Source organism: Ambystoma mexicanum, chromosome 1p (assembly GCF_040938575.1).
Source record: "Ambystoma mexicanum isolate Mex_15411 chromosome 1p, UKY_AmexF1_1, whole genome shotgun sequence".
NCBI lineage: Eukaryota > Metazoa > Chordata > Amphibia > Caudata > Ambystomatidae > Ambystoma > Ambystoma mexicanum.
This window is the reverse complement of record NC_090921.1, coordinates 1,061,407,627-1,061,431,049: the sequence shown is the minus strand read 5'-3', so window position 1 is coordinate 1,061,431,049 and position 23,423 is coordinate 1,061,407,627. Positions and strand designations below refer to the sequence as shown.

General features: G+C 43.4%; 1 protein-coding gene across 1 annotated transcript in view; it reads right to left on the bottom strand.

Annotated features, from left to right (window-relative positions):
• Nucleotides 1–2,557: 2,557 nt before the first annotated feature.
• LOC138521502 (olfactory receptor 12D2-like) overlaps nt 2,558–23,423 on the bottom strand; it is a 37,219-nt gene continuing 16,353 nt past the window's right edge. Inside the window, exons 2-5 of the mRNA XM_069634435.1 lie at nt 18,099–18,154; nt 4,821–5,013; nt 4,199–4,335; nt 2,558–2,980 (exon numbers count right to left, since the gene is read on the bottom strand). Coding sequence (XP_069490536.1) covers nt 2,558–2,980; nt 4,199–4,335; nt 4,821–5,013; nt 18,099–18,154 — 809 coding nt within the window. The remainder of the gene's footprint in view (nt 2,981–4,198; nt 4,336–4,820; nt 5,014–18,098; nt 18,155–23,423) is intronic.

Genomic DNA, 23,423 nt, shown 5'->3' with positions numbered 1-23,423 from the left:
TTAAAATGCCTCACTGTTCATCCTTCAGGGATATATGCGGGAGGGACCGGGCATCTCTGTCTGACCTACTGGGCTATGTTTCAACATTCCACTCGCGGCCTTGCATTGCGCACCAGTGAAGCAGAATAATATTTCAGCAAAGCAGTTTTACATAAGGCAAAAAGGCATTGTTAGAGAAAACAGTGAAAAGGCAAAATGGCGATTATTGTCACCTTAAAATGGCCGCACCTTTGTCAAGCTTTAGCTACATCTTTCTAATACTAAACACATGATGCGGTTGGTCTTCGGCATACAAATTATATTACCTTGCGATCAAGGCGGTGTCTATTCTTTCTGGACTGACAAAACCCTCCTTTTGACCGTATGCCAAACGCTGCATCCATACATTGCGTCTTCCTCTGACGAGGTATCAGAGTCAGATTCACGCAAACTACTGATCTCCTCTTCACTGTCATCAATATCAATTGACATGAATTCTTTTACTGTTTTTAATTCTTCATTACCGTGAATGTTTGTTCTAGTAGTGTTTTTTCTTTCTACCATTTGTACACATCCTTCACTTATTTGCGTGCATACTATAGGTAGACAAAGTATGCAACAACAACATGTCATGAATATTCCTAGTATCGCTACTAGGATTGCAAATAGTTTCATTCCCAAAGATCGTAACACTTCCCAGAACCAGGAACTCCCAACCTCCTTCAGGGGGATGAAGATCAGAGCTCAAAACGTGCAATTTTCTTATTGCTTCGAAAATCATGGGGGAGGAGTCACTTACAAATACGCAACATGCTGATCCCACAATTTTGCAAACAACGACGCGATCAACCAGAATTATATCTAGCGCCATTCTATTTTGAAGTGACATTTATCTAATTCCTTTTTACTCAAGGGTCATATTATATAATATGTCGGTTGTTCCATTTATTGTTTCCTCTAATATTCTGGACAGTCGACTTATATTATAAGAGTTTATTGCTTGGCCCCAAAATGGTACAAATGATTTTGCTATGTCCTCTGCAATCAAACCTCCTTCATCATTTTGTCGAGGTTGTGATCTGGCCAACTTGACTATGTCTGCCGTCCTTGAAAGGAACACCCCAGGGAATAGAAAGCCTAAATAACCTAGGTAACCAGGGACATGCTTTTTCTCCACATATAAAGTACATAAATTGGCTCTACTTCTTTATCAAGGAATGCTATGTTCATGCATCTAGTGAATGTCCCCACCTGGAAAGAGCCCTTCTTTCTCAAACAAAAGGTGACAGAACCTGTATTATAATTTACTGTATAGGAAGGGGGCTCCGCATCCTTATTTCCTTCTGGGTTCATATGAAATGTGATCACAGATGATTTATAGGGTACTGACAATCTGTCTTGTGGCATTATCGCCGGTGTAATCAATCGTGCTCTATGGAATATGGAGCAACCTACTGGTTTCATAATCACTTCCTCAAATTCATTCATATTTGTCTTGTCCAACTGATCAGTTTCACTTTTGTTCCATTTCCCATAATACAATGCGCTCAAAGAGGCGTAACATGCAGAGCTCAATGGCAGGGGCTGCACATACCAACCAATCCCCTTACCACCATGCTGTGGCAAGTGGGCACACACCCAGCAATTGTTTTTTCTCAATATTTAGTGTGTCATGTTCATTATTAGCAGTAATGTGTTATTCCCATACCCTTCCCTATGTCTCTCTTCCATTGGGGATAAGGTATAGGAAATCACATGAACTGGGCTTTCCGTTGTGGACATGTTTATAACAGGCAAGAGTACCTCTAGAGGGTGCATTTCTTACAAGTACCATAATACTGATACTGTCACTATTGGGGCCAGTATACTCATTATACACATTATTATTGTCAAGCTCAGCATACAATTCTTCCGACCATTCCCTTTTTGTAATCTTCTATGTGCTACGTTTAACTCATTATCAGCATTGGTGCAGGAGGAGGTAAAAACTGGTTCTGGCATTCTTCTCTCTTCGTCCCTCTTCTTCTGCAATGTTCGTTGTGAATGTCTCTCGTTGTTGCACTCGTTGGAATGTCAGTAAGTTCAATAGCTGTCTACAGTTTTTCTATGCCAGTTCTTATCAGCCTGGATTGCTTATACATTGAGCAAGATCTCTGTGCGTCTGCACATCGCTCTGAAGTTCCAGAGCAGTTGCCTTTGTACCATGTGCGCCCCACTTGTTCGCTCGGGTTCAGGACACATGGATTTTTTTTGTTAGCACCGAGGAGTCTCGATTCTTGGGCTTTTCGATTTGCTCAACCCTCACAACGCTCTCCTCTAGGCCTCCGGTTCCTACTTTATCCAGAATAGGAAACAGAGGCAACAAAAGATCAACAGGAATGCATATTTGATCACTCCTTCTTTCTGGCCACAAATTGTATCGCTTTGCTCCTGGTATCGTGTGATCAATGAATAGTGCAGGTGCACTTCCGGACTCAAGCTTTGAGTCTGCCTGTGACACTCTGATAGATGATGGCGGGCGCCCACGTGATGATGCAATTTTCATTTCAGGCTGTGGTGCGGCAAAAGATGGTGGGCGTCAAAGTGGTACACGCTTCATGTCGGCCAGCAGTGATGCAGATTCTGTTAGACAACGTTGGGGCACTCTTTGCCCTTCCTCTTTTACAGCAATCTCTTCAGGCTTTATTTCAGGATCAGGTAGTTTTTGTGGCAAAGAACTGGCAACCGTGTCTTTTGTTTCTGGAACTGCTGTTTCTTTCTGGTCGCCTCGATCAGTCAAGTTTTCAGATGGTGACGGCACTTTCTTGGCATGGGTTGCTTGAATCCACACTTTTCGTCCATCTACTCGAATGGCCGTCTGCGTTGTCAGGAGTATCAAATAGGGACCATGCAACCTGGGTGCTAACGATGTCTTTCGCTCAAAGTTTTTAATTAGCACCCAGCCTCCTGGCTCCAGTGTGTGTCCCGGGCCAGTGTATCTGATCGGTAATGCCTCCTGCACCTGCTGATGAATCAAACACAATTTCTGTATTAACAGGTTACAATAGATGCTGAGCACAGGATATTCCATATCCCTCAGCCTTCTTGGCTGAGGTGCATTCCAAACATTTGCCGGTCTCCCCATGACTATTTCATATGGGGAGAGCACAGTTCTTGCCTGCACAGATGTTCGCATGCACAATAGTGCACCAACTTAGCTTGCTTCCTGCGCATATCTTGCTAATCTTAGATTTCAAGATTCTGTTGTGGCGTTCAATAAGACTGGCCGACATTGAATGTCTCGAACAATGGAATCGCTTATCGATTTGGAGACCTGTGCAAATCTGTAGTATTACTGCGCCCACAAAATGCGGACCATTGTCCGACCATATGACACGGGGTAAGCCAAAACGAGAGAAGTATTCTTTTAACATTACTTTTGCGGTGCTCATGGCAGTGCAGTCTTTTAATGGATACGTTTCCACCCACTTGCTAAATGCACATATGACCACCAGAACATACTTCAAGTTTTGGCATCCCTCCATTTCGATGAAATCAAAATGGATTACCTCAAATGGCATAGAAGGAGGGCCAAAACTGCCTGTCGGAGTCACTGTTCCCTTCCCCACATTGTGTTGTAGACACGTGATGCAGTTCTGCACCAAACTCTCAGCATTTTTCTTTATGTGTGCATTCTCCCATAACGTGGCTAGATGCTGGACTATTTTTTTAGCACAAATGTGAGTGGGGCTGTGGGCCATCGTGATCATCGCAGTTACATAGGAATTGGGCAGCATCCAGTTCCTACTCTTCTTGTCCACCCAACAACCCTCTAGATCTAATTCTGCAGAGCCCCCAGCCCACCTTTGGATCTCATCAGCAGTAGCTTCTGCCTGCATCTCTTTGACAGTGACAATTCCATTTTCTATTATGCAGGGCACTTCCTCCGACTGTACTGTCAACATTTTGGTATCCAAGTCAGTGGCAGTTTGCTTCGCAATTCTGTCTGCAAGTTATTTTCCCTCTTTCCCTCTCTTACTTTGCATGTTACTTTTTTGTGCACCTCGCATTTCACTATTGCCAGGTGCTTTGGACACGAAAGTGCAGACAATAATCGTACAATCAAAGGGCCATGTTGTATTCTAGCCCCATGTGATGTTAGGAAACCTGTATCGGCCCATAGTCGGCCGAAGTTATGAACCATGCCAAAGGCGTAATGACTGTCAGTATATATACTTACACTCAAGTTCTCTGAAATCTCACAGGCTCTGGTCAAGGCAATTATCTCCGCTGCTTGTGCAGAGTTGTAGGGGATTCTTTCACTCTCCACAATACTTTTCAATGTGGTTATAGTGTAAGCGGCAGTTGATGTGCCATCTGGCAATTTAAAACAAGAGCCGTCACAAAACAACTTTCCATCTGGCTCTTTTTGTGGGGTATCTGTTAAATCAATTCTCCCCTTTGTTTCTTCCTCAGTAACCATTAAACAATCATGGGGAGGTGTTTCATTTTCATCAAGTTCTTCCATGTGCAGTGGCATTAATTCAGCAGGATTCAAAGCGCTACACCTCATAATTTGGATGTGTGGCGCAAACAGGACAATTTCATATCTAGTCAATCTAGCAGAGGTGAGGTATTGCGTCTGCGTTATATTGAGTAGAACGTCTATGGCATGTGGCACCATCAAAATTAAAGTGTGCCCCAGTACCATCCCTTCCATTTGTTTCACTGATGCAGCAGCCGCTGCAACAGCTCGCAAACATCGTGGTAATGCGCGCGTCACAGGGTCCAGCGCAGAAAAAAATAGCCGCACGGCCTATTTCTTCCACCTTGTTCCTGTGTCAAAACAGATAACGCACAACCTTCGCTCTCATGCACAAACAACCCAAAAACTTTTTCATAATTTGGTGTGCCCAAAACTGGAGCAGAACACAACGCAGTCTTGAGTACCTCAAATGCTCTCTGACATTCTTCATTCCACTGCAAAGGCATCACCACATCCTTCTTTGTCAGCTCCACCATCGGCTTTACAACCAATGCGAAGTTGGCAATCCACTGCAGGCAATAAGAAGCCATGCCTATTATAGCTCTGAATCCTTTCTTTGTTTTTGGAATAGGCATACCAGAAATGCTTTCTATTCTCTCTGGCGTCAGTCTTCTCCCTTCTTTCGAAAGTAGGTAGCCCAAATAAGTCACCTCCTTTCGAGGGTATTGGAACTTTTTTAAGCTTGCTTTGTGGCCATGCGCTGCCAAATGTGTTAACAACAAAACAGTACTCTCTTTACAAATTTCTTCTGTATCAGCAGTGATCAACAAGTCATCTATATATTGCAACAATACACAACCTGTCGGTAACTCTAGCATATCTAGTTGTTCTTTCAATGCTCTACTGTAAATACTTGGACTTTCTGTGTAGCTTTGTGGGATGCGCGTGAATGTGAATGATCGTCCTCCTAATGTGAAGGCGAACAGATATCTGCTTTCCTTGTGTACTGGAATACTGAAGAAACCATTCTTCAAATCAATAACACTCAAATATTCTGCAGACGCAGGAATCATTGTCAAGATCGTGGTGACATCTGGGACCAATGGAAATTGAGGATCTACTACCTTGTTTAGTGTGCACAGATCAATTATGAAACGATACAGTACCTCATTACCGCCTTTCTTATACACCAGGAGAATGGGGCTGTTACATGTGCTACCTGTAATCCCTTCAATAACTCCCAATTTTACCAAATCAGACACAATACTCTTCAATCCTTTTTCTCCTTCCGCTGAGATTTTGTACTGCGGAATACGTGGTAACGTTATTTCTTCTTTTAGTATAATTTTCACTGGCTCTATCTTCAAACATCCCGCATCATTATAATTTGTTGCCCATATACAAGTTGGCACTTCACTTAATTCCCCTGGCAAAGGTTTAGACAAAAATTCAGATACTGGCACTTCCTGTGGAGAAATGGTCAGAAACACTCCATTCGGCGTACAGTGGATGACTGCACTCAGTTTTTTCAATAAATTCAACCCCAATAGATTCTCCCCACCGTTTTCTGTTAAAAGGAATGGACAGTACTCAGTAAATGGGCCTAATGTTACTGCTACTGGTTGGGACACTGGGTTAATCACTGGGGTACCTGCGAACCCTACTGAAATATTTCTTTGCCCTGACAGCAGTATTTCTGGAACCAAGTGATGGTCTATCGAACACTTTTGTGCCCCCATATCCACGAGGAATCTGTGCTCACTATCCCCGACTTTCATTTCTACATAGGGTTCTTTCTGATTCACGGGAATAGACACCCGCTCCTGGATGCCCTCTATGATGTCTTCTCTGACCGTACCCATTTCTATTTTGCAGGTGTGGACATTGCACTCGCCAGTGACCTTCTTCTCTAAAATACGCACATTTATTCAATCCCAGGGGCCCTCCATGCATGTCCGAATTACCTCTGCCCTGGGCGTTTCCTCTGCCTCGTTGTGATTGTGTCCTGCTACCTGTTGGAGTAGTACCCTTGTCTTCAAGTTTGTTCTATCCTTTGCCTCTTTTTCTTTCTCGGCATTCACTCTATTCTCATAATATTGAGCCATATGCAATACTTCACTCAACGTTTTTGCTTGCCATGCACTCTCTGATGCAATTATTAAGTTTTGTATGGGGAGCATTAACCCTCTTACATATTTATCAACAAATAACTTTTTTCCCACCTCTGTACTTGCATCCTGGCCACTAAAATCTGTATATATCTCCTCGAATCTATTAAAATAATCTGTGGCCAGTTCATCCTTGCCCCGAACACATGCCGTCAGTTTATCCCATTGAATTATTTTCTCTGGAACAATTTCTTTCGATTTCTGTATTATTCGCGCTGGTAGTGCCACCATATTTGGCCCTGGTTTCCCTCCTACTTCTTTATTCCTATCTTCCAGTACTAAATCTGCCCATGTGGCACCATAGACCGTTGCATCGTCCACCTTTCTTATTTGCTTCCATATATCTGTTGGCAGTATTACCGGGAATATTAAATCTATATCACTCATAGTGATTACGGATGACTGTAAACAGGACTCTACTTCTTTGTAGAACCCTGCAGGATTCTTTCTTATATCAGGAATCGTCAGCTTTATGTTGTTCACTTCCTGTCTGGAAAAAGACACATGTACATATTGGGCGGTATAATGGGCTGGCGTTACCTGCACCGCTGCTGTTCCTGATGCAGGAATCTCCACTTTTGGCGCAAAGGTAGGAGGTACTTCTCTCATGGGAAATACCGCGCTTACTGTTCCTCCCCCCTCTCTCATCTGTAACAATATTCCCAAATCAAGTGATAGGGCTGTTTCTCCTGTTCCGCGTTCAAATGCACTCTTATATACTGCTATTATTTCAGGGGGGCTGGCTTTATTTTCATTTATATCTTTGTTTATCAAATGTTCATTTGCAGCCATTATCTGCAATGCTTTTCTTTTCATGGGCAAGGTATACTCTTCAAATATCTCCTGTATCTCCATTGTGGGAATACTAGGATCCGAAATCCATTTCAACGCCTCTTAGTCTGTCACCTGTCTGTCTTGACGACGGCTGATATTGCCGCTGTATATATGGCTCTACCGCTTCAGTTCTATCTCTCCTAATATCCCTACTCCTATACCCAGGTGTGGCAAACATTTCAGTATATTCATCGTCAAGTTCACCTTTTAGTTCAAAAAGCCGATCTACATGTTCCCTCATGTCTTCATCATTCCCTCTCAAACGGGCCAAAGCATTCAAATCTAGCAATCGTTGTGGTGGTAACTTCCCAAGTATCTGTTTCCATCTTGCCACCAAATATTCACCCATGCATTCCAACAATACCTGTCTTTCGTTGCTCTTCCTGAAGTCAAATATTGGGGCCATCGCTGCTGTTTCATCATTCCCATCTATATACATTTCGGCCTGTTCTCGCAACTCTTGCTTTCTCTCTTTACTAATCGCGCTACGAGTCACTCTCGCACATCCACTCTATCTGACCCCTTCTTCCTTTTCACCAGATTCAAGTTCAATTACAAGGGGGGCAGGTGGGACAGAAACAATCTCTACTGAGGGAGGTGCAGATGGAGCCATGGGAACGGGCTGTATCTGTATCTGTTGCGATTCTGATTGGCTAACCAAAGGCGCCGTGTGTGCAGTCTGTGGCTGTGCTAGGGTCTGAACAGATGGGAGGGACTAAGCAACAGGAGGGGGTTGAGTAACAGCTACTGACACAGTCTTTTGAGTCTCTCGGCTTGGGCTTTGCTTTGTGTCAGTCAATATTTTTTCTATCAATTCATCTGAATGCAATTCTCGTTGTGGATATATTTTTTCTATACTCAACTGATCGCGTCTATTTGATCTTCTCAAACTATTACTCCACTCCTCCTCCTCTTTCTCTTCCTTTCTTTCAGATTTTGATGTATGCCTGCGCCCATGTTTCTCTCTACTTTTGAAACAGAGCATGGCTTCTCTCTTCCAATCCCTAAGTATATCAAATGCTGCAGGGTGTGTTTTCTTCTTCATTAATACCTTTTCCAAATTATCTATCCTCGCCATCTCAAAACTCCCATGGTCCGGCCACTGAAAATCTTCCTGCTTTCTGGTTTGTTTATGCCAAATCTCCCAAAACATTATCGCTCTCACACCATACTTCACATACATCTCATACGCAGGCGTTCCCACTGGTGGCACGACCTGGCCAGTTTCCAAAGATTGTCCGCCACAGAGGAAAAACCCTGCTAGGGTGGACAATACCCCAGGCATGTTTTAACCTTACCCTCGGCTAATCAAACTTACACTGGGCGTTTGATTTTGCAAAATCAACTCTCAACCAATATCAGGATTACTTACGAATCGGGGCACAACTCACCTGATTAATCAATTTGTCTTTTCAAGACACATTTCGTCCATATACTGACACAACCAATGATGTTGTGTCTGCGTATCTTGGCTCACTCTGCCTCGTTTCGTCACCTCCTTGTTCTCTGGCCGGACACGTCGATCAGGAATCAGATGCGTGCAGATCTGCAGAAAGTAATCTCATTGCTTACGCAGGGGCACCCCGAAGACCTCTTGATCCCGGCTCGATCGTCCCGTCCTAGCCGTTCTTTCTGCCTTCCTTATTTCTCAACGTACACAATGGAAAAAGTGGGGCAGGGTCCCTATTCGGGTGCCATCTTGAAGGGGCCCCAGAGGGACCCTCGTTTGAGGAAACAAGGCACAATCACCACACGCAAAATGATACGCCAGACACGAGGTTGTAGTCCCAAAATCTAGGGTTTATTGCAAGGCAAATAGGTTCAGTTGGCCAACTGGTCTCACGCCCCGCGACGTGTGTCTACCAGACCTCGGGGGACGTAAGCACGCCAAATATCCTACAACAGTTACATATATACAAAACAAGCATCTTGTAATCAGTAGTGACACATTCTATACCGCTCCTAATACATTCCCTTTGAACCAGGAACGATGATTGACAATAGTGACAAGTATGATACCTTCCAACATCTATTTAGCAACAGTTTGCAATTTTGCAAGCCCGCAGACACAAGTCTTTGTTTAAGGAACACATCGCTTCATTTTCTACAAGCAAGCTGTGCATAGGAAGAGACACATTCCAGGCCTTGCTATCTCTTCGTTTCTATTTGTTTACCGGGGAGTCAAGTTGCTCTCCAAGGCTCTACCTGGCTTAGGAGAAGGGGGGCCGCAAAGAAGAGCAAAGGAGAGTATAATTCAAGTAATTTTAATGTTCGTTCTAGCATGTCTTCTGTGCTAAACCAGACTTGCTGGCACCTGTTGTTCTGATTAAAATGCCCCACTGTTCATCCTTCAAGGATATATGTGGGAGGGACCGGGCATCTCTGTCTGACCTACTGGGCTATGTTTCAACATGTCACTTGCGGCCTTGCATTGCGCACCAATGAAGCAGAATAATATTTCAGCAAAGCAGTTTTACATGAGGCAAAAAGGCATCATTAGAGAAAATAGTGAAAAGGCAAAATGACGATTATTGTCACTTTAAAATGGCCGCACCTTTGTCAAGCTTTAGCTACATCTTTCTAATACTAAACACATGAGGCGGTTGGTCTTCGGACAACAAATTATATTACGCTACGATCGAGGGGGTGTCTATTCTTTCTGGACTGACAGGCATTTTCCTTCAATGGTTCACACCTGAACTGAAGACCACTAAACAATTACATAATCCCTAGAACGCAAACAGCAGCAAGACAAAACCCCCCTGAACAGATCGACCCTGGCCCGGCACCTTCATCAATACAAAGCTGAAATCCAAAAAGCAAAAAATGCCCATTACAACTCCCGATTCCTAAACTGTAAAAACCCCAGCAAAGAACTTCACAAAATCATCACCAAATTCACCAAACCATCATGCATCACCAACCTCACAACCACCTCACAATCGCTGTGCGACTTACTCTCTCTCCACTTTTACACCACAGCTCTAGAAAGAATAAATACTCCAAGCTACAAACTAGCTCCCTTACACCCACCAGGCAATCCACCCTCCATACCGCCTGCGACCACCACCCAACCAACGTTCGTCTCCTTCAGTCCAATATCAACCGACCAATTTCTCAAACTTCTCTCTGCCCGCAAACCATCCAGCTCTCCGCTGGATCCTTGCCCAGCTACAATCCTCAAAGAGATTTTCGCATCTACATGCGCAGGAGAACATGCAAGAACCATCATAAACAACTCCCTTTGCTCGGGAATTTTTCCCGATGCATTCAAAACGGTACATGTCAAACCTCTTATAAAATAAGCTCATTGACCGAACCGCCTACTCCCAACTAAATTCATTTGTCGAAACCAACAGTCTCCTAGACTCCACTCAATCAGGTTTCAGAGCCCAACACGGAACCGAAACCACCCTAACCTCAATCTGGGATGACCTTAAAAATGCAGCAGATATTTGCGAGATGCGCTGCATTAATCCTTCTTGACCTATCCGCCGCCTTCAACACAATCAACTACTCAATCCTCCTTGACCGCCTCCACTCCCTAGGAATTCGTGGAACCTCTCTCAAATGGATAGCATCCTTCCTCAAAAATAGAAACCAAATAACCCTACTCTCCACCTATTCCTCCCAAGCCCGTCCAGTCGACACCGGAGTTCCACAAGGAGCATGCCTATCAGCCCTCCTGTTCCACCTCTACATGGCCACTCTCCCACAAATAATTTGTTTGCACAACATCCTGTGTTACAACTACGCCGATGACACACAACTAATTCTAAAGCTCCTGAACTCAAATCCCAACTGCCGACCTGACCTTGCTTCCTGCCTCCTCGACATAGATCTCTGAATGACCGCAAACCACCTCTTGCTAAATCCCTCCAAAACCGAAATCATGGTATGTCGCAACACCGAACTTCTTCCACACCCACTACCGTGGCCATCTACCATGGGCAACTCACTGACACCCTCTAATTCAGTAGAAGACCTTGGATGCACCCTAGACTCTGACCTAACCCTCTCGCGCCAAGTCTTGCCACTACTACCTTAAAACTCTTAGGTGCATTTTTCCCTACCTCTCCTTTCCCAACAGACTCTCCGCGGTCCAATCGATTGTTATATCAAGACTCGACTATGCTAACCCCATCTACCTCGGAGTGCATGCATACCAACTGACTAAACTACAAGAGCACAAAACGCTGCAGCCAAACTGCTACTAGCGCGTGGCCCAAGAGACCACATCTCCCCAGCCCTCAAAACTCTGCACTGGCTTCCGGTTACCCGAAGGGTGACCTTCAAAACCTTATGCATCACCGAGCACTGCATAAAACCGGACCTCAATATCTTCAGAACAAACTAAAACCCTATCACCCAGCATGTACCCTAAGATCAAGCTCAGCCGGACTCCTAGTCATTCCAAAAACAAACTCAGTCAGGTTAGGTGGATCATCATTCTCAGCCTTGGCCCGCACCCTGTGGAATGCACTCCCACCCCACATCCGACTCACTGAGGACCTCATGTCTTTCTGCAAACTGCTGAAAACATGGCTCTTCCCCTAAAACTGACCCTTAACTCAAACTGGATCACAGCAACTCAATGACATTAGCCCAAAATGCTAGATCATAAATAACAATCAAGCATCATGATCGGAACATGAAATCGAAAGCTAATAACCTCTAGGGTAATCTAAAAGGACAAACAAAATAGAACGAGTTAAAAAGATCAAAGCAGTGAAGTGGATACAAATAATTAGTTGTATGAGAGCAGTAAAGTGGTTGAAATTAATAAAATGGACAAAATAAATGTAATCGACAAGAAGATCATAGTGGACAAGAGGAATAGAGTGGACAACAACAAATTCAAATAGCCCAAACTACGAGATCATGAATAAAAAATAACATAAATAACAATCCAACATCAAGATTCCAAGTGAGAAATCGAAAACTAATAACCTCTAATGTAAACTAAAAAGGACAAACTGAATAAAATGAGTAAAGTCGACCAAAGCAGTGAAGTAGACAAAAAGAATAAATTGTATGAAAGTAGTAGAGTGGTTGAAATTAATGAAATAGATGAAATGAATGTAATGGACGAGAGAAACAAAATGCACAAGAGGAATAAGGTGGAGAGGATGGAAAGATAAGTACATGATACGGATGAGTGCACAGAGTACACGGAACTGGTTGAGTGCATGAAACAGATATATGGCATGGAATGTAAGAGTTCATGGTATAAATGGAACGAGTACATGTGACAGGTGTAAGAGTGCATGGCATAAATGGAACGAATAGAATAGACGAGTCAAGTGCATGTGACGGGTGTAAGGCACGGGACGGATCGAGTGCGTACGACAAGTGACATGAGTTGAACCGATAATGCATGATGAATGGATGAAGTGAGTGGAGCAGATGAAGTCAGTGAAACGAATGAAGTGAGTGGAGCGGATGAATGTCGGTGGAGCGGATGAATGTCGGTGGAGCGGATGAATGTTGGTGGAGCGGATGAAGTGTGTAGAGCGGATGAAGTGCGTAGAGTGGATGAGAGCGTAGAGCGGATGAGAGTGTGGAGCTGATGAGAGCGTAGAACAGACGAGAGCAAGGAGCAGATGTAGGGTGTGGAGTGGATAATAGCGTGAAGCGGATGTAGGGTGTTGACCAGATGTAGGGTTTTGAGCGGATGTGGGGGTGTTTTGAGCAGATATTGGGTGTTGAATGGATATAGGGTGTGTAGTGGATGTAAGATGTGGAGCAAAAATGTAGGACTGGAGCGGGTGTGGAGAGTGTATGGAGAGCAGAGCAGATGAGAGCATGGAGCGGATGCAGGGTGTGGAGTGGATGATAGCGTGGAGCGGATGTAGGGTGCTGAACAGATGTAGGGTGTTGAACGGATGTAGGGTGTGGGGTGTTTGAGCAGATATTGGGTGTTTAATGAACGCAGGGTGTGGAGTGGATGTAAGATGTAGAGCTAAAAATGTAGGGCTGGAGCTGGTGTAGAGTGTGGAGTGGGTGTGGAGCGGGTGATGAGTGTGAAGCGGTTGTAGAGTGTGGAGCGCGTGTAGAGCGTGGACTGGGCGTAGATTGTGGAGCCAACAGGTAGAGTATGGAGCGAACGGGTGTTGTATGTGTCGGAACAGGCGATGTATGTGTCCGAACAGGTGATGTATGTGGATGGAACTGGTGAAGTATGTAGATGAATGGAACGGATGAAGTATGTGAAAGGAACGGGTGAAATATGTGGAGTGAATGGAGAAAATGGGTGAATGGAACAGGTGAAGTATGTGGAAGGAACGGTTGAAATAGGTTGACGGAATGGATAAAGTGGATGTATGGAACGGGTGAAGTATATGGATGGATCGGGTGAAGTATGTGGATGGAACCGGTGAAGTATGTAGATGGATGGAACAGAAGAAATATGTGAAAGGAACGTGTGAAATATGCAGAAGGAACTGAGAAAATTGGTGTGGAGAGAACGGGTGACGTATGTGTCGGAACGGGTGATGTATGTGTCGGAAGGGGTGACGTATGTGGAGGGAACCGGTGAAGTATGTAGATGGATGGAACGGATGAAGTATGTGAAAGGAACGGGTGAAAAATGTGGAAGGAACAGAGTAAGTGGGTGAATGAAACAGGTGAAGTATGTGGAATGAATGGTTGAAGTAGATGTATAGAACGGGTGAAGTATGTGGATGTAACGGGTGAAGTATGTGGATGGAACCGGTGAGGTATGTAGATGGATGGAACAGATGAAGTATGTGAAAGGAACGGGTGAAATATGTGGAAGGAATGGAGAAAATTGGTGAATGGAACAGGTGAAGTATGTGGAAGGAACGGGTGAAGTAGGTTGACGGAACGGAGAAAGTGGGTGTATGGAACGTGTCAAGTATGTGGATGGAAAGGGTCAAGTATGTGGATGGAACGGGTCAAGTTTGTGGACGGAACAGGTCAAATATGTGGATTGAACAGGTGACGTGGATGGATAGAACGGGTCAAGTATGTGGATGAAACGAGTGAAGTGGACAGATGGATTTGATGAAGTGGATAGAACGGGTCAAATATCTCGATGGAACCGGTCAAGTTTGTGGATGGAACGAGTGAAGTGGATGGATGGAACGGGTGAAGTGGACGGATGGAATTGATTAAATGGACGGATGGAACGGATGAAGTATGTGGAGGGATGGTCAAAATATGTGGACAAATTAGAGGAAATGGATGGATGAAACGGATGGAGTATGTGGAGGGAACAGGTGAAGTATGTGGACGGAATGGGCGAAGTATGTGAACAGAATGGGCAAAGTATGTGGACGGAACGGGTGAAGTATGTGGATGGAATGGGTGAAGTATACGGATGGAACAGGTGAAGTATACAGATTGAAGGGTTGAAGTATGTGGATGGAACCGGTGAAGTATACAGATAGAACGGGTGAACTATACGGATGCAACGGGTCAAGTATGTGGACAGAACGGATGTATTATATATATGAAACGGGAAAATAAGTAGGTGGAACGGTTGGAGCGGGTGGAGTGGGTGGACCGGGTGGAGTAGGTGGAACGGGTGGAGTGGATGGAACGGGTGAAGTAGATGAAAAGTAGATGAAAAGAAAGAAGTGTGTGGACGAAACAGGTGAAGGATGTAGAACGGATGTAGTAGGTCAATGAACGGATGAACTATTTGGATGGAAAGGGTAAAATGGGTGGAACCAGTGAAGTGGGTGGAACCGGTGAAGTGTGAGGATGAAACGGGTGAAGCCGGTGGAATGGGTAAAGTAGGTGGATGAACGGATGACCTATGTGGATGGAACGGGCGGAACTGGGTGTATGAAATGGGCCAAGGATGTGGATGGATGATGCATAGAGAACATATAACGTGAAATGAGCAGACCTGATGATGAAGTGATAACATTTATATGTCGGACGAAATGCATTGATTAGAAGGAATACGTAGAACAGATCGAGCTGATAGTGTGCATAGAACAGAGCGAGTACATACATCGGATGGAATGCACGGAACAGATAGAGAGCATGTAATGGACACTTACAAAAATTATTGGGCTCGCATGGAGCGATCTGGGTGCATAAAACGACCAAACTAAATAAAATGGTTGGAGTGCATAGAATGGTTGGAGTGCATAGAATGGTTGAAGTGCATAGAATGGTAGGAGTGCGTAAGACGGAGTTCATAAAACGGTTTGGAGTGCATGAAACGGTTTGGAGTGCATGGAACAGTTTGGAGTGCATGGAACCATTGGCGTGCACAGAATGGTCGGAGCGCATGGAACGTTAGAGCGTGCTCGATCTCAAGCACCTAAGTTAAACCACCATATCACATTTCCACATTTACTCTCTTCTTCACACCACCATTCAACTAGAACACAGAGATACTATGACACCATTCGGTATAGCTGTTCTGATATCATCACTTGCCTCATACTCCCCATCATCCTAACTAAAGAAAGCTGGTTACACACCCTCCAGCCTAGGCGTTCTCCTCAGGCTTAACGCGATCAGAATCGGTCTGGATAACAACCTGCCAGAACGAACACATACTCTTGATATCCCAACCACCACACCTACCGCTAAGAAGCAGCTATCACAGGAATGCAACATCAGCTGCACACATATACGGTGCTCACACGCACCTTATGACTCTCTCTCTCTCTCTACTGACTTGAACTTCAGTTCTCGAGGGCGTTCAACCTACCAGCGCCTTGAGATCATACCAATGCTACATAAGGTGCTATATAAATGTAAAATAACATAACATAACAAATGTCGGTAAATGAACATCTCAAGGGAATAAACCATGTCATATGCTTTTTATCACATTTAAACACCATTTTCAGGAATTTAGGGTACCATCTTTCAACATAGGATGTTTCAACAATGTATTTGCTGCTCAAAGAAGAAATATTAAAAAGAGCACTTCACTTATTTAATGCTATTTCCTCAACTGGATTGTGACTAAATAGTAATTGAGGACTGCAAATGGAAATAAAAAAATGTTTCAACATTCTGGTTGCTGTTAATTAAGATTTAAAAAAGTGCTGAGGTAATGGTGTTATCTCTTGACTGATCCGGTTATATTTTCAGGCACTATTTTGGCTGTGTGCTGTGCTCTTGGAAAGAACTCATTACAATAAAAGTGACACGTGGTGAGGAGGTCATTCAGTGAGACAGTAGTGATTATTAGTTAATCTGATTCACCTCTCACTATGGCTTCTCTAAAAGGCCAAGCAGAATTCTCAGGAAATAAAGAAACCTGTGTGCCAGCAGCAGACAAAATAAAGCAGCCTAAAAGTGACTCGCCTCCTCCTGCTCAAGCAATAATGGAGTCTAATATGGAGACCACTGTATTAGAAATAAGAGCACTTAAACCCTTAATGGAAACTACAAACATTAAGCTCCAACAATTGGACGAGCGATAGGCACATTTTGAAAATAGAATTGAGGAAGTAGATAGAGGAGTTAGCGAGGCTAAAGATGTTGCTACTCAGGTTTTCCAGCTGGAAAAATCTATGCATACTATTCAGGAGCAAAATGAAGATTTGGAAAAATTGGAATCGGAGAAACAATCTGTGCATATTTGGTTTTCCTAAGGGAGTTGATGGGGAGGACGTTGCTCTTTTTCTCAAGGAAACCCTACCTACTATTTTTTCTACACTCTTCCATTGCCCTTAATATACAAATGGGCATACAGAGTGGGATCTAAAAGAGTAGTTTGTGAGTAGTAGATCAAGGATTATAAGCTGTTGGTGTGGACGGCACATCCTTTAGCCCAAGAAGGGTCAATCTGTTATTTCAATTTTCTATTGTTGCCAATACTTTAAGTACCCAGCACGGTGGTACTGAACAGTGGACTGAACCCCATAGAAATAATTGAAAGCACAAATTATTCTATCTGAACATCAAATTCAGCCAGCAGTGCCTACTCACCACTGGGCTCGGCACCCGTAAAAGAGCAATTACTGGGTCTGGCTGAGCCGGAATAGCCCGGTAATTGCCCATTCGCAGGTGCCGGACCCGGATGCGAGTTTGGAGGTAACTGTGCCAGTTTTACTGGCAAGGCTACCTCCAAACTTGTAATGAGGCCCAATGTCTTTCCCCTCTATGTCTACATTTGAAAATGTAACCATATCCCCCTGATGTGGAGCGATCCCTGATTCACCACTTACTATGAAGTATTTATATTACATATGTTCCTTGATTGAATTTGGAAATTCATGATTGCATTGTATACACCATATGTTGAATGATTTGAACTAATGTAAAGTAAAAAAGGTGATATATTGGCCCTGAAGAAGACCTGTGTTCTTAAAGGTTTGAAACACGTGTTGGCAGGATTATACCAATCACCAATAGATATTAAATAAGAAATTAAAGAAGGACTTGAAAACAGAACAGTTTACTGAGATTTATCATATGCAAGAATCGGAAAACATAATATCTGTTAATCAACCGTGACTGTATACATGGAAGGTATTGAATATCTGTCTGTGCTCAGTGGATAAACCAAGACATTTGTTTTATTTCTCAGCCTAGGAGCCAACTCCCAGAACTGGGAGAAAAGCACTGCAACACTCTCTATGTAAATAATGTGTACGTTTAACTGTGCAGCCATGTCAATGAAAGGATTCTCACACCATTCTAAAACAATTTACAATGTCCTCATTGTAGCACGTCATGTTTTGAAGGAGCACACCTCCATTGTCAAGTGCTGCAAATCAAAAAACACAAAAACATTAATTCAATATCAAAGTGGGAAAAGACCAGTCGAGAGAGGCTCAGACTGGATTTGTCCTCCTACTTATTATTACTGGGTTACATGCGTTTTCTCTTTCAGCCCTTGTCCCCTTCGAATATATGGTGAAAAACCGAATCCGTCGAAGCCCACTTACTCGCATTTTGTAACTCAAACGTTTGGGATTTTGGTTCTTTGTCCCACGCTGTGCATTCAATGTATGCGTGGGACACCCCTGCAAAACCTGCAGCCCATAATACTGAACAAGTAGATTGAGGGACATCCCCGCAACCCCTGCTCAGCTTGTTCGATATTATGGGCTTCAGTCTGTTTTACCAGGCCGAATGTGCACCAAATGCGCATTCAGCTTTCTTTGCTCAAACCTTTTGACTGAAATGGTAGGCTTCTTCTAGTTGCTTTTGCTTCATTCCCCCTCAGGAGTAGCAATGGTATTGGTCCCTCCGTTGAGCTGTCCTGACTACTGGTAGGAGGCTGTGTTAATTCTGTGCACCCACTGAGCTCTTACTCCATTGAAAATAAACCTTTTGGTTTGGTTCTTTCTCCCTTTTTTATGGCCCCTTTCTCCCCTTTGGCTGGCTGCTTATTGGCAGTTTGGGTTCCATGGCCTCCTCCCATATGCTGACTAGGCAGCTCTGTCTAGGTTCTCCCCCCTGCTCTTCCCCTCCCCCACTGGGGAAAGCCATTCTCTCCCCTGTCATGCCTTCCCTGTGGTTTGTGACGGTTCTCTGGTTCACTAGGATTTCTGCTAGATCCGGTTCGGCTCGATGCTGCATCACCGTCCCAAGGAGCTAGCATGGTGCCACCCCCCATTGCTGATCGGTTTTTTACCTGTGGACTCTGTTTTCCCTTTATTAAAAAATTCCAAGAGCAAGAACACATAATAAAATGTCAACAAAGCTACATTTCTCAACCAACCCTGGAAAATGGTATAGTCTTTCCTAGCACATCATCCAACTGTACAGTCCAATCCTAATTCTTCCTATCATCCATCTTCCTTCTGTCAGCGTTTCCTCTTTCTTTGCGGCTTTCTGCAGAGCAGTGCCCTTGCTCTACCCTGCAATGCTTGTTGCCATTTATTATTACTGGATTGGAAGGTTTGTGTGATATTTGCCAGTGCATTGTAATCTTTGTGCAGCTTGCGCATTCAGTTTGCGAAGGAGCAGCATTAGAGCGATCTTAGTCATGCATCTGCTTTCTCAATTCCCCTCACACTTCAGTTAATGAAACAGGAGTGAGGGTCACTGCTCCCGTTCTTCATTTCAGACATTCTTGATGAATTTCCCTGGTTGGAGTGACTGCCATTAATATTAGTCTGCATAAGTACTTAGTGCAAGGGATTGCACATATGCATCAGAAAGTGCATACACGATCTTACTAGCATTTCCTCTGAGAATTGCCGGACTGTGAAAGCCGTGCAAGAGCATGGAGCTTTATGCATGTACCTCTTCAACAGTGCTGCTTCCTTCCAGCAGTGAATTCCCTGGCTCCGAATTAATGGTTACACACTGCTGGCTTGCTTGGACAATGGGGTATCATTTTGTACAGTGGAAAATTGTAGATAGTGGTTTTGGGGGCACAGTATAAACGGACCGCCTGCATTTAATTTCGGGAGAGTTTCCGCTGCTGTGTCAGCACTGCCAACATTGCAAAGGGCAGCACTTGGCCCCAGGCTTGCAAATTCCACTGCAGGTTACCTGAACCTATCCTCCAGACTCACCCAGTTATTGTTTAGCTCCTTATACAATTATGCAATTTGAGCACGCCTTGTCCAGAAAAATAGGCAGAGCAGACTAGTACTCCGTTCTGCTCTGAGTGTTAAGCACAGGAGGAAGGTGACCTGACCTCTGTTCATGGGACTATAAGGCCTTTCCAGATGACTAGCTGATTACCCTGACACATTAGGGCCTCCATTATCCTGACACAATTCTTATAGTGAGTTTTAAGAATATATTGGGATGGGGGTCGTTTGGCGACGTGCGAGATGGTGGGTAAGATTTGTGCTCCTGAAGGGCTTAATAAAAATAATTTTACATTCTACGTCTTACCTGATTTCTGCAGTGTCCTGCAGACCATGAAACAGCTCTTGTTTTTTGCTCTGCATCTTCCCAGTGAGGCAGCGTCGAGGCCCAACGCAGCAGGGTCATGTGACAGCTGCCTCTGCATTTCCTGTCAGCAGCGTCAGATCTCGTCAGCCGTTTTGACGCGGTCCGTTTCGTAGAGGTGTCGCTTTTCCGATAACACTTACTATATGTCGGTAAATGAACATCTCAAGGGAATAAACCATGTCATACGCTTTTTATCACATTTAAACACCATTTTCAGAAATTTAGGGTACCATTTTCAACATAGGATGTTTCAACAATATATTTGCTGCTGAGAGAAGAAATATTACAAAGAGCACTTCACTTAATTAATGCTATTTCCTCAACTGGATTGTGACTAAATAGTAATTGAGGATGAAAATGGAAATTAAAAAATGTTTCAACATTCTGGTTGATGTTAATTAAGATTTTAAAAAAGTGCTGAGGTAATGGTGTCATCTCTTGACTGATCCAGCTATATTTTCAGGCACTATTTTGGCTGTGTGCTGTGCTCTTGGAAAGAACTCATTACAATAAAAGGGACAGGTGGTGAGGAGGTAATTCAGTGAGACAGTAGTGATTATTAGTTAATCTTTTCACCTCTCACTATGGCTTCTCTAAAAGGCCAAGCAGAATTCTCAGGAAATAAAGAAACCTGTGTGCCAGCAGCAGACAAAATAAAACAGCCTAAAAGTGACTCGCCTCCTCCTGCTCAAGCAATAATGGAGTCTAATATGGAGACCATTGTATTAGAAATAAGAGCACTTAAACCCTTAATGGAAACTACAAACATTAAGCTACAACAGTTGGACGAGTGATGGGCACATTTTGAAAATAGAATTGAGAAAGTAGATAGAGGAGTTAGCGAGGCTAAAGATGTTGCTACTCAGGTTGTCCAGCTGGAAAGATCTATGCATACTACTCAGAAGCAATAGGAAGATTTGAAAAATTGGAATTGGAGAAACAATCTGTGCATATTTGGTTTTCCTGAGGGAGTTGATGGGGAGGACGTTGCTGTTTTTCTCAAGGAAACCCTACCTACTATTTTTAATCTACACTCTTCCACTGCCCTTAATATACACAGGGCATAAAGAGTGGGATCTAAAAGAGTAGAGTGCGAGTAGTAGACCAAGGCTTATGAGCTGTTGGTGTGGATGGCACACCCTTTACCCCAAGAAGGGTCAATCTGTTATTTCAGTTTTCTATTGTTGCCAGTACTTTAAGTACCCACCACGGTGGTACTGAACAGTGAAGTGCACCCCATAGAAATAATTGAAAGCACAAATTATTCTATCTGAACATCAAATTCAGCCAGCAGTGCCTACTCATCACCATAGACAATCTAAAAAATTAAAGTAACACAAGAGAAGAGCTCCAAGAACGATCATTTGTTCTGCTTCTTGCGTATACGCAACTTTGGCTGATTATGCAGAAGGCAAAAGCAACTGAGCATTTGGTATGGCACAGTCACAGGATTTTATTTTGCAAGATGTGTCCAAGGCCACGGCCCAACAGAGGAAATAATTGCTCTCTCATCGTCGTGCGCTCAAGCAATTAAATGAGAGATATGGCCTGGTTCATCCCTGCACTTTTAAAGTTAGCATCAATGACAAATCTTTTCTTGTCTTCCACTTGATCCATTATAATACAACATTTGTTTGGAATGAAGGTCCCCCCTGTAAAGGTTATATTCAATAACTATAGGGAGTGGGCAAGTGCTTGTTTTGCTGGCTGTTTTGCTGTTTCTTCCTTTTATAGGATGCACCGATCCTCCTTTTTGGTACATGACATTGCAACCTTGACTTTGAAACATTTTATCTTTGTTATATCTCACCTTCGTTTCGGTGCACAGCACACAGTCGGTGTTGGTGGGGTTGCCCTGAGCGTGGTATTGTCAGAAGTTTCCAAATATTAACGCCCTATTGTCAGGTTTTGCAATGTTTGTTCTCTCTCACCCTACTTTTCTTTTGGTTTTTCTCCAGATATTTTCACATTTTTGGCAGACTAAGAAAGAATGTTTTTGCCTCGTGTATGTTAACTATCAGTTAGTTAGGAATTATCTTGATTGGAGACAAGGTTTCAAGTTTTTATTCATTGATAAGATTATTTCTGTCTTTTCTTGGACTATGCCCTTAAGGTGCATGACATGGAATGATAAGGGTCTTAACAATCCAATAAAGGGACAAAATGTGTTTACTCACATTAATATATTGTAAGCCACTTATTGCTTTCTTACTAGAAACTCATTTTATTATTACAAGAAGCTATGAAATTGAGAAGGTTTTGGGTGAGTGATGTATTGGCTATTCAAGTCGATGGTAAAAATAATGATGTGCCAATATTAATTTAAAAGGGTATTAACTACCAGATCCTTCATAAAGATCAAGATACTAAACATAGATGGATCTTAGATAAATTATCGATGATTCTCAGATATTTTTCAATTATTAATGTATATAGACCCACTTACCCCAGATTCGGCCAAAATGACTGAATCCAATTTACCTACCCCACCAAAAGACCTAATATGCATACCACAAAAAGTTTGAACTACCAAAAGTTTGAACTTTTTGTGGTATGTATAGTAGGTCTTTTGGTGGGGTAGGTAAAAAAAGAAAAACAAAGGCTGCGGGGGCTGCAGGGGTATCCTCCACAACACCACGCTCACTATGCTACACAGTATAGTGAGCGGCAGACACCCCGCAGCTGACTAGACCTTATAAAAAAGGCTGCAGGAGTGTTTTTGCATACTATACCTCGATATAGTATAGTGAGCGGGGGGTTGTGGGGACACCCCTGCAGCTGACCCGCTCAAAAGAATAAAACATTAAAAATAAAAGGACCCTGCAGCACCTGTTCACGATCACAGAAGTGAAAGGGGACCAGCGCTGCAGGGACACAGCGCTTTGCGATGAAAGGTTAGTAGTGGGCTGGGGTATGTTGGGGGTGTGGGTGTGGTGGGGGTGTGTTGTTGTGGATTTGGGGTTGTTTTACCATGGATGTAATCACTAACTCCGACCCTATCCTTTGGATTGATTTTAAACAAAAGATATTACAATCAGACCTCCCTAATTTGGTGCTTTGTGTGGACTTTAATAATATCTTATATTATTTTGAAGCTAGAAGCTCTTCCTGTCAATTTA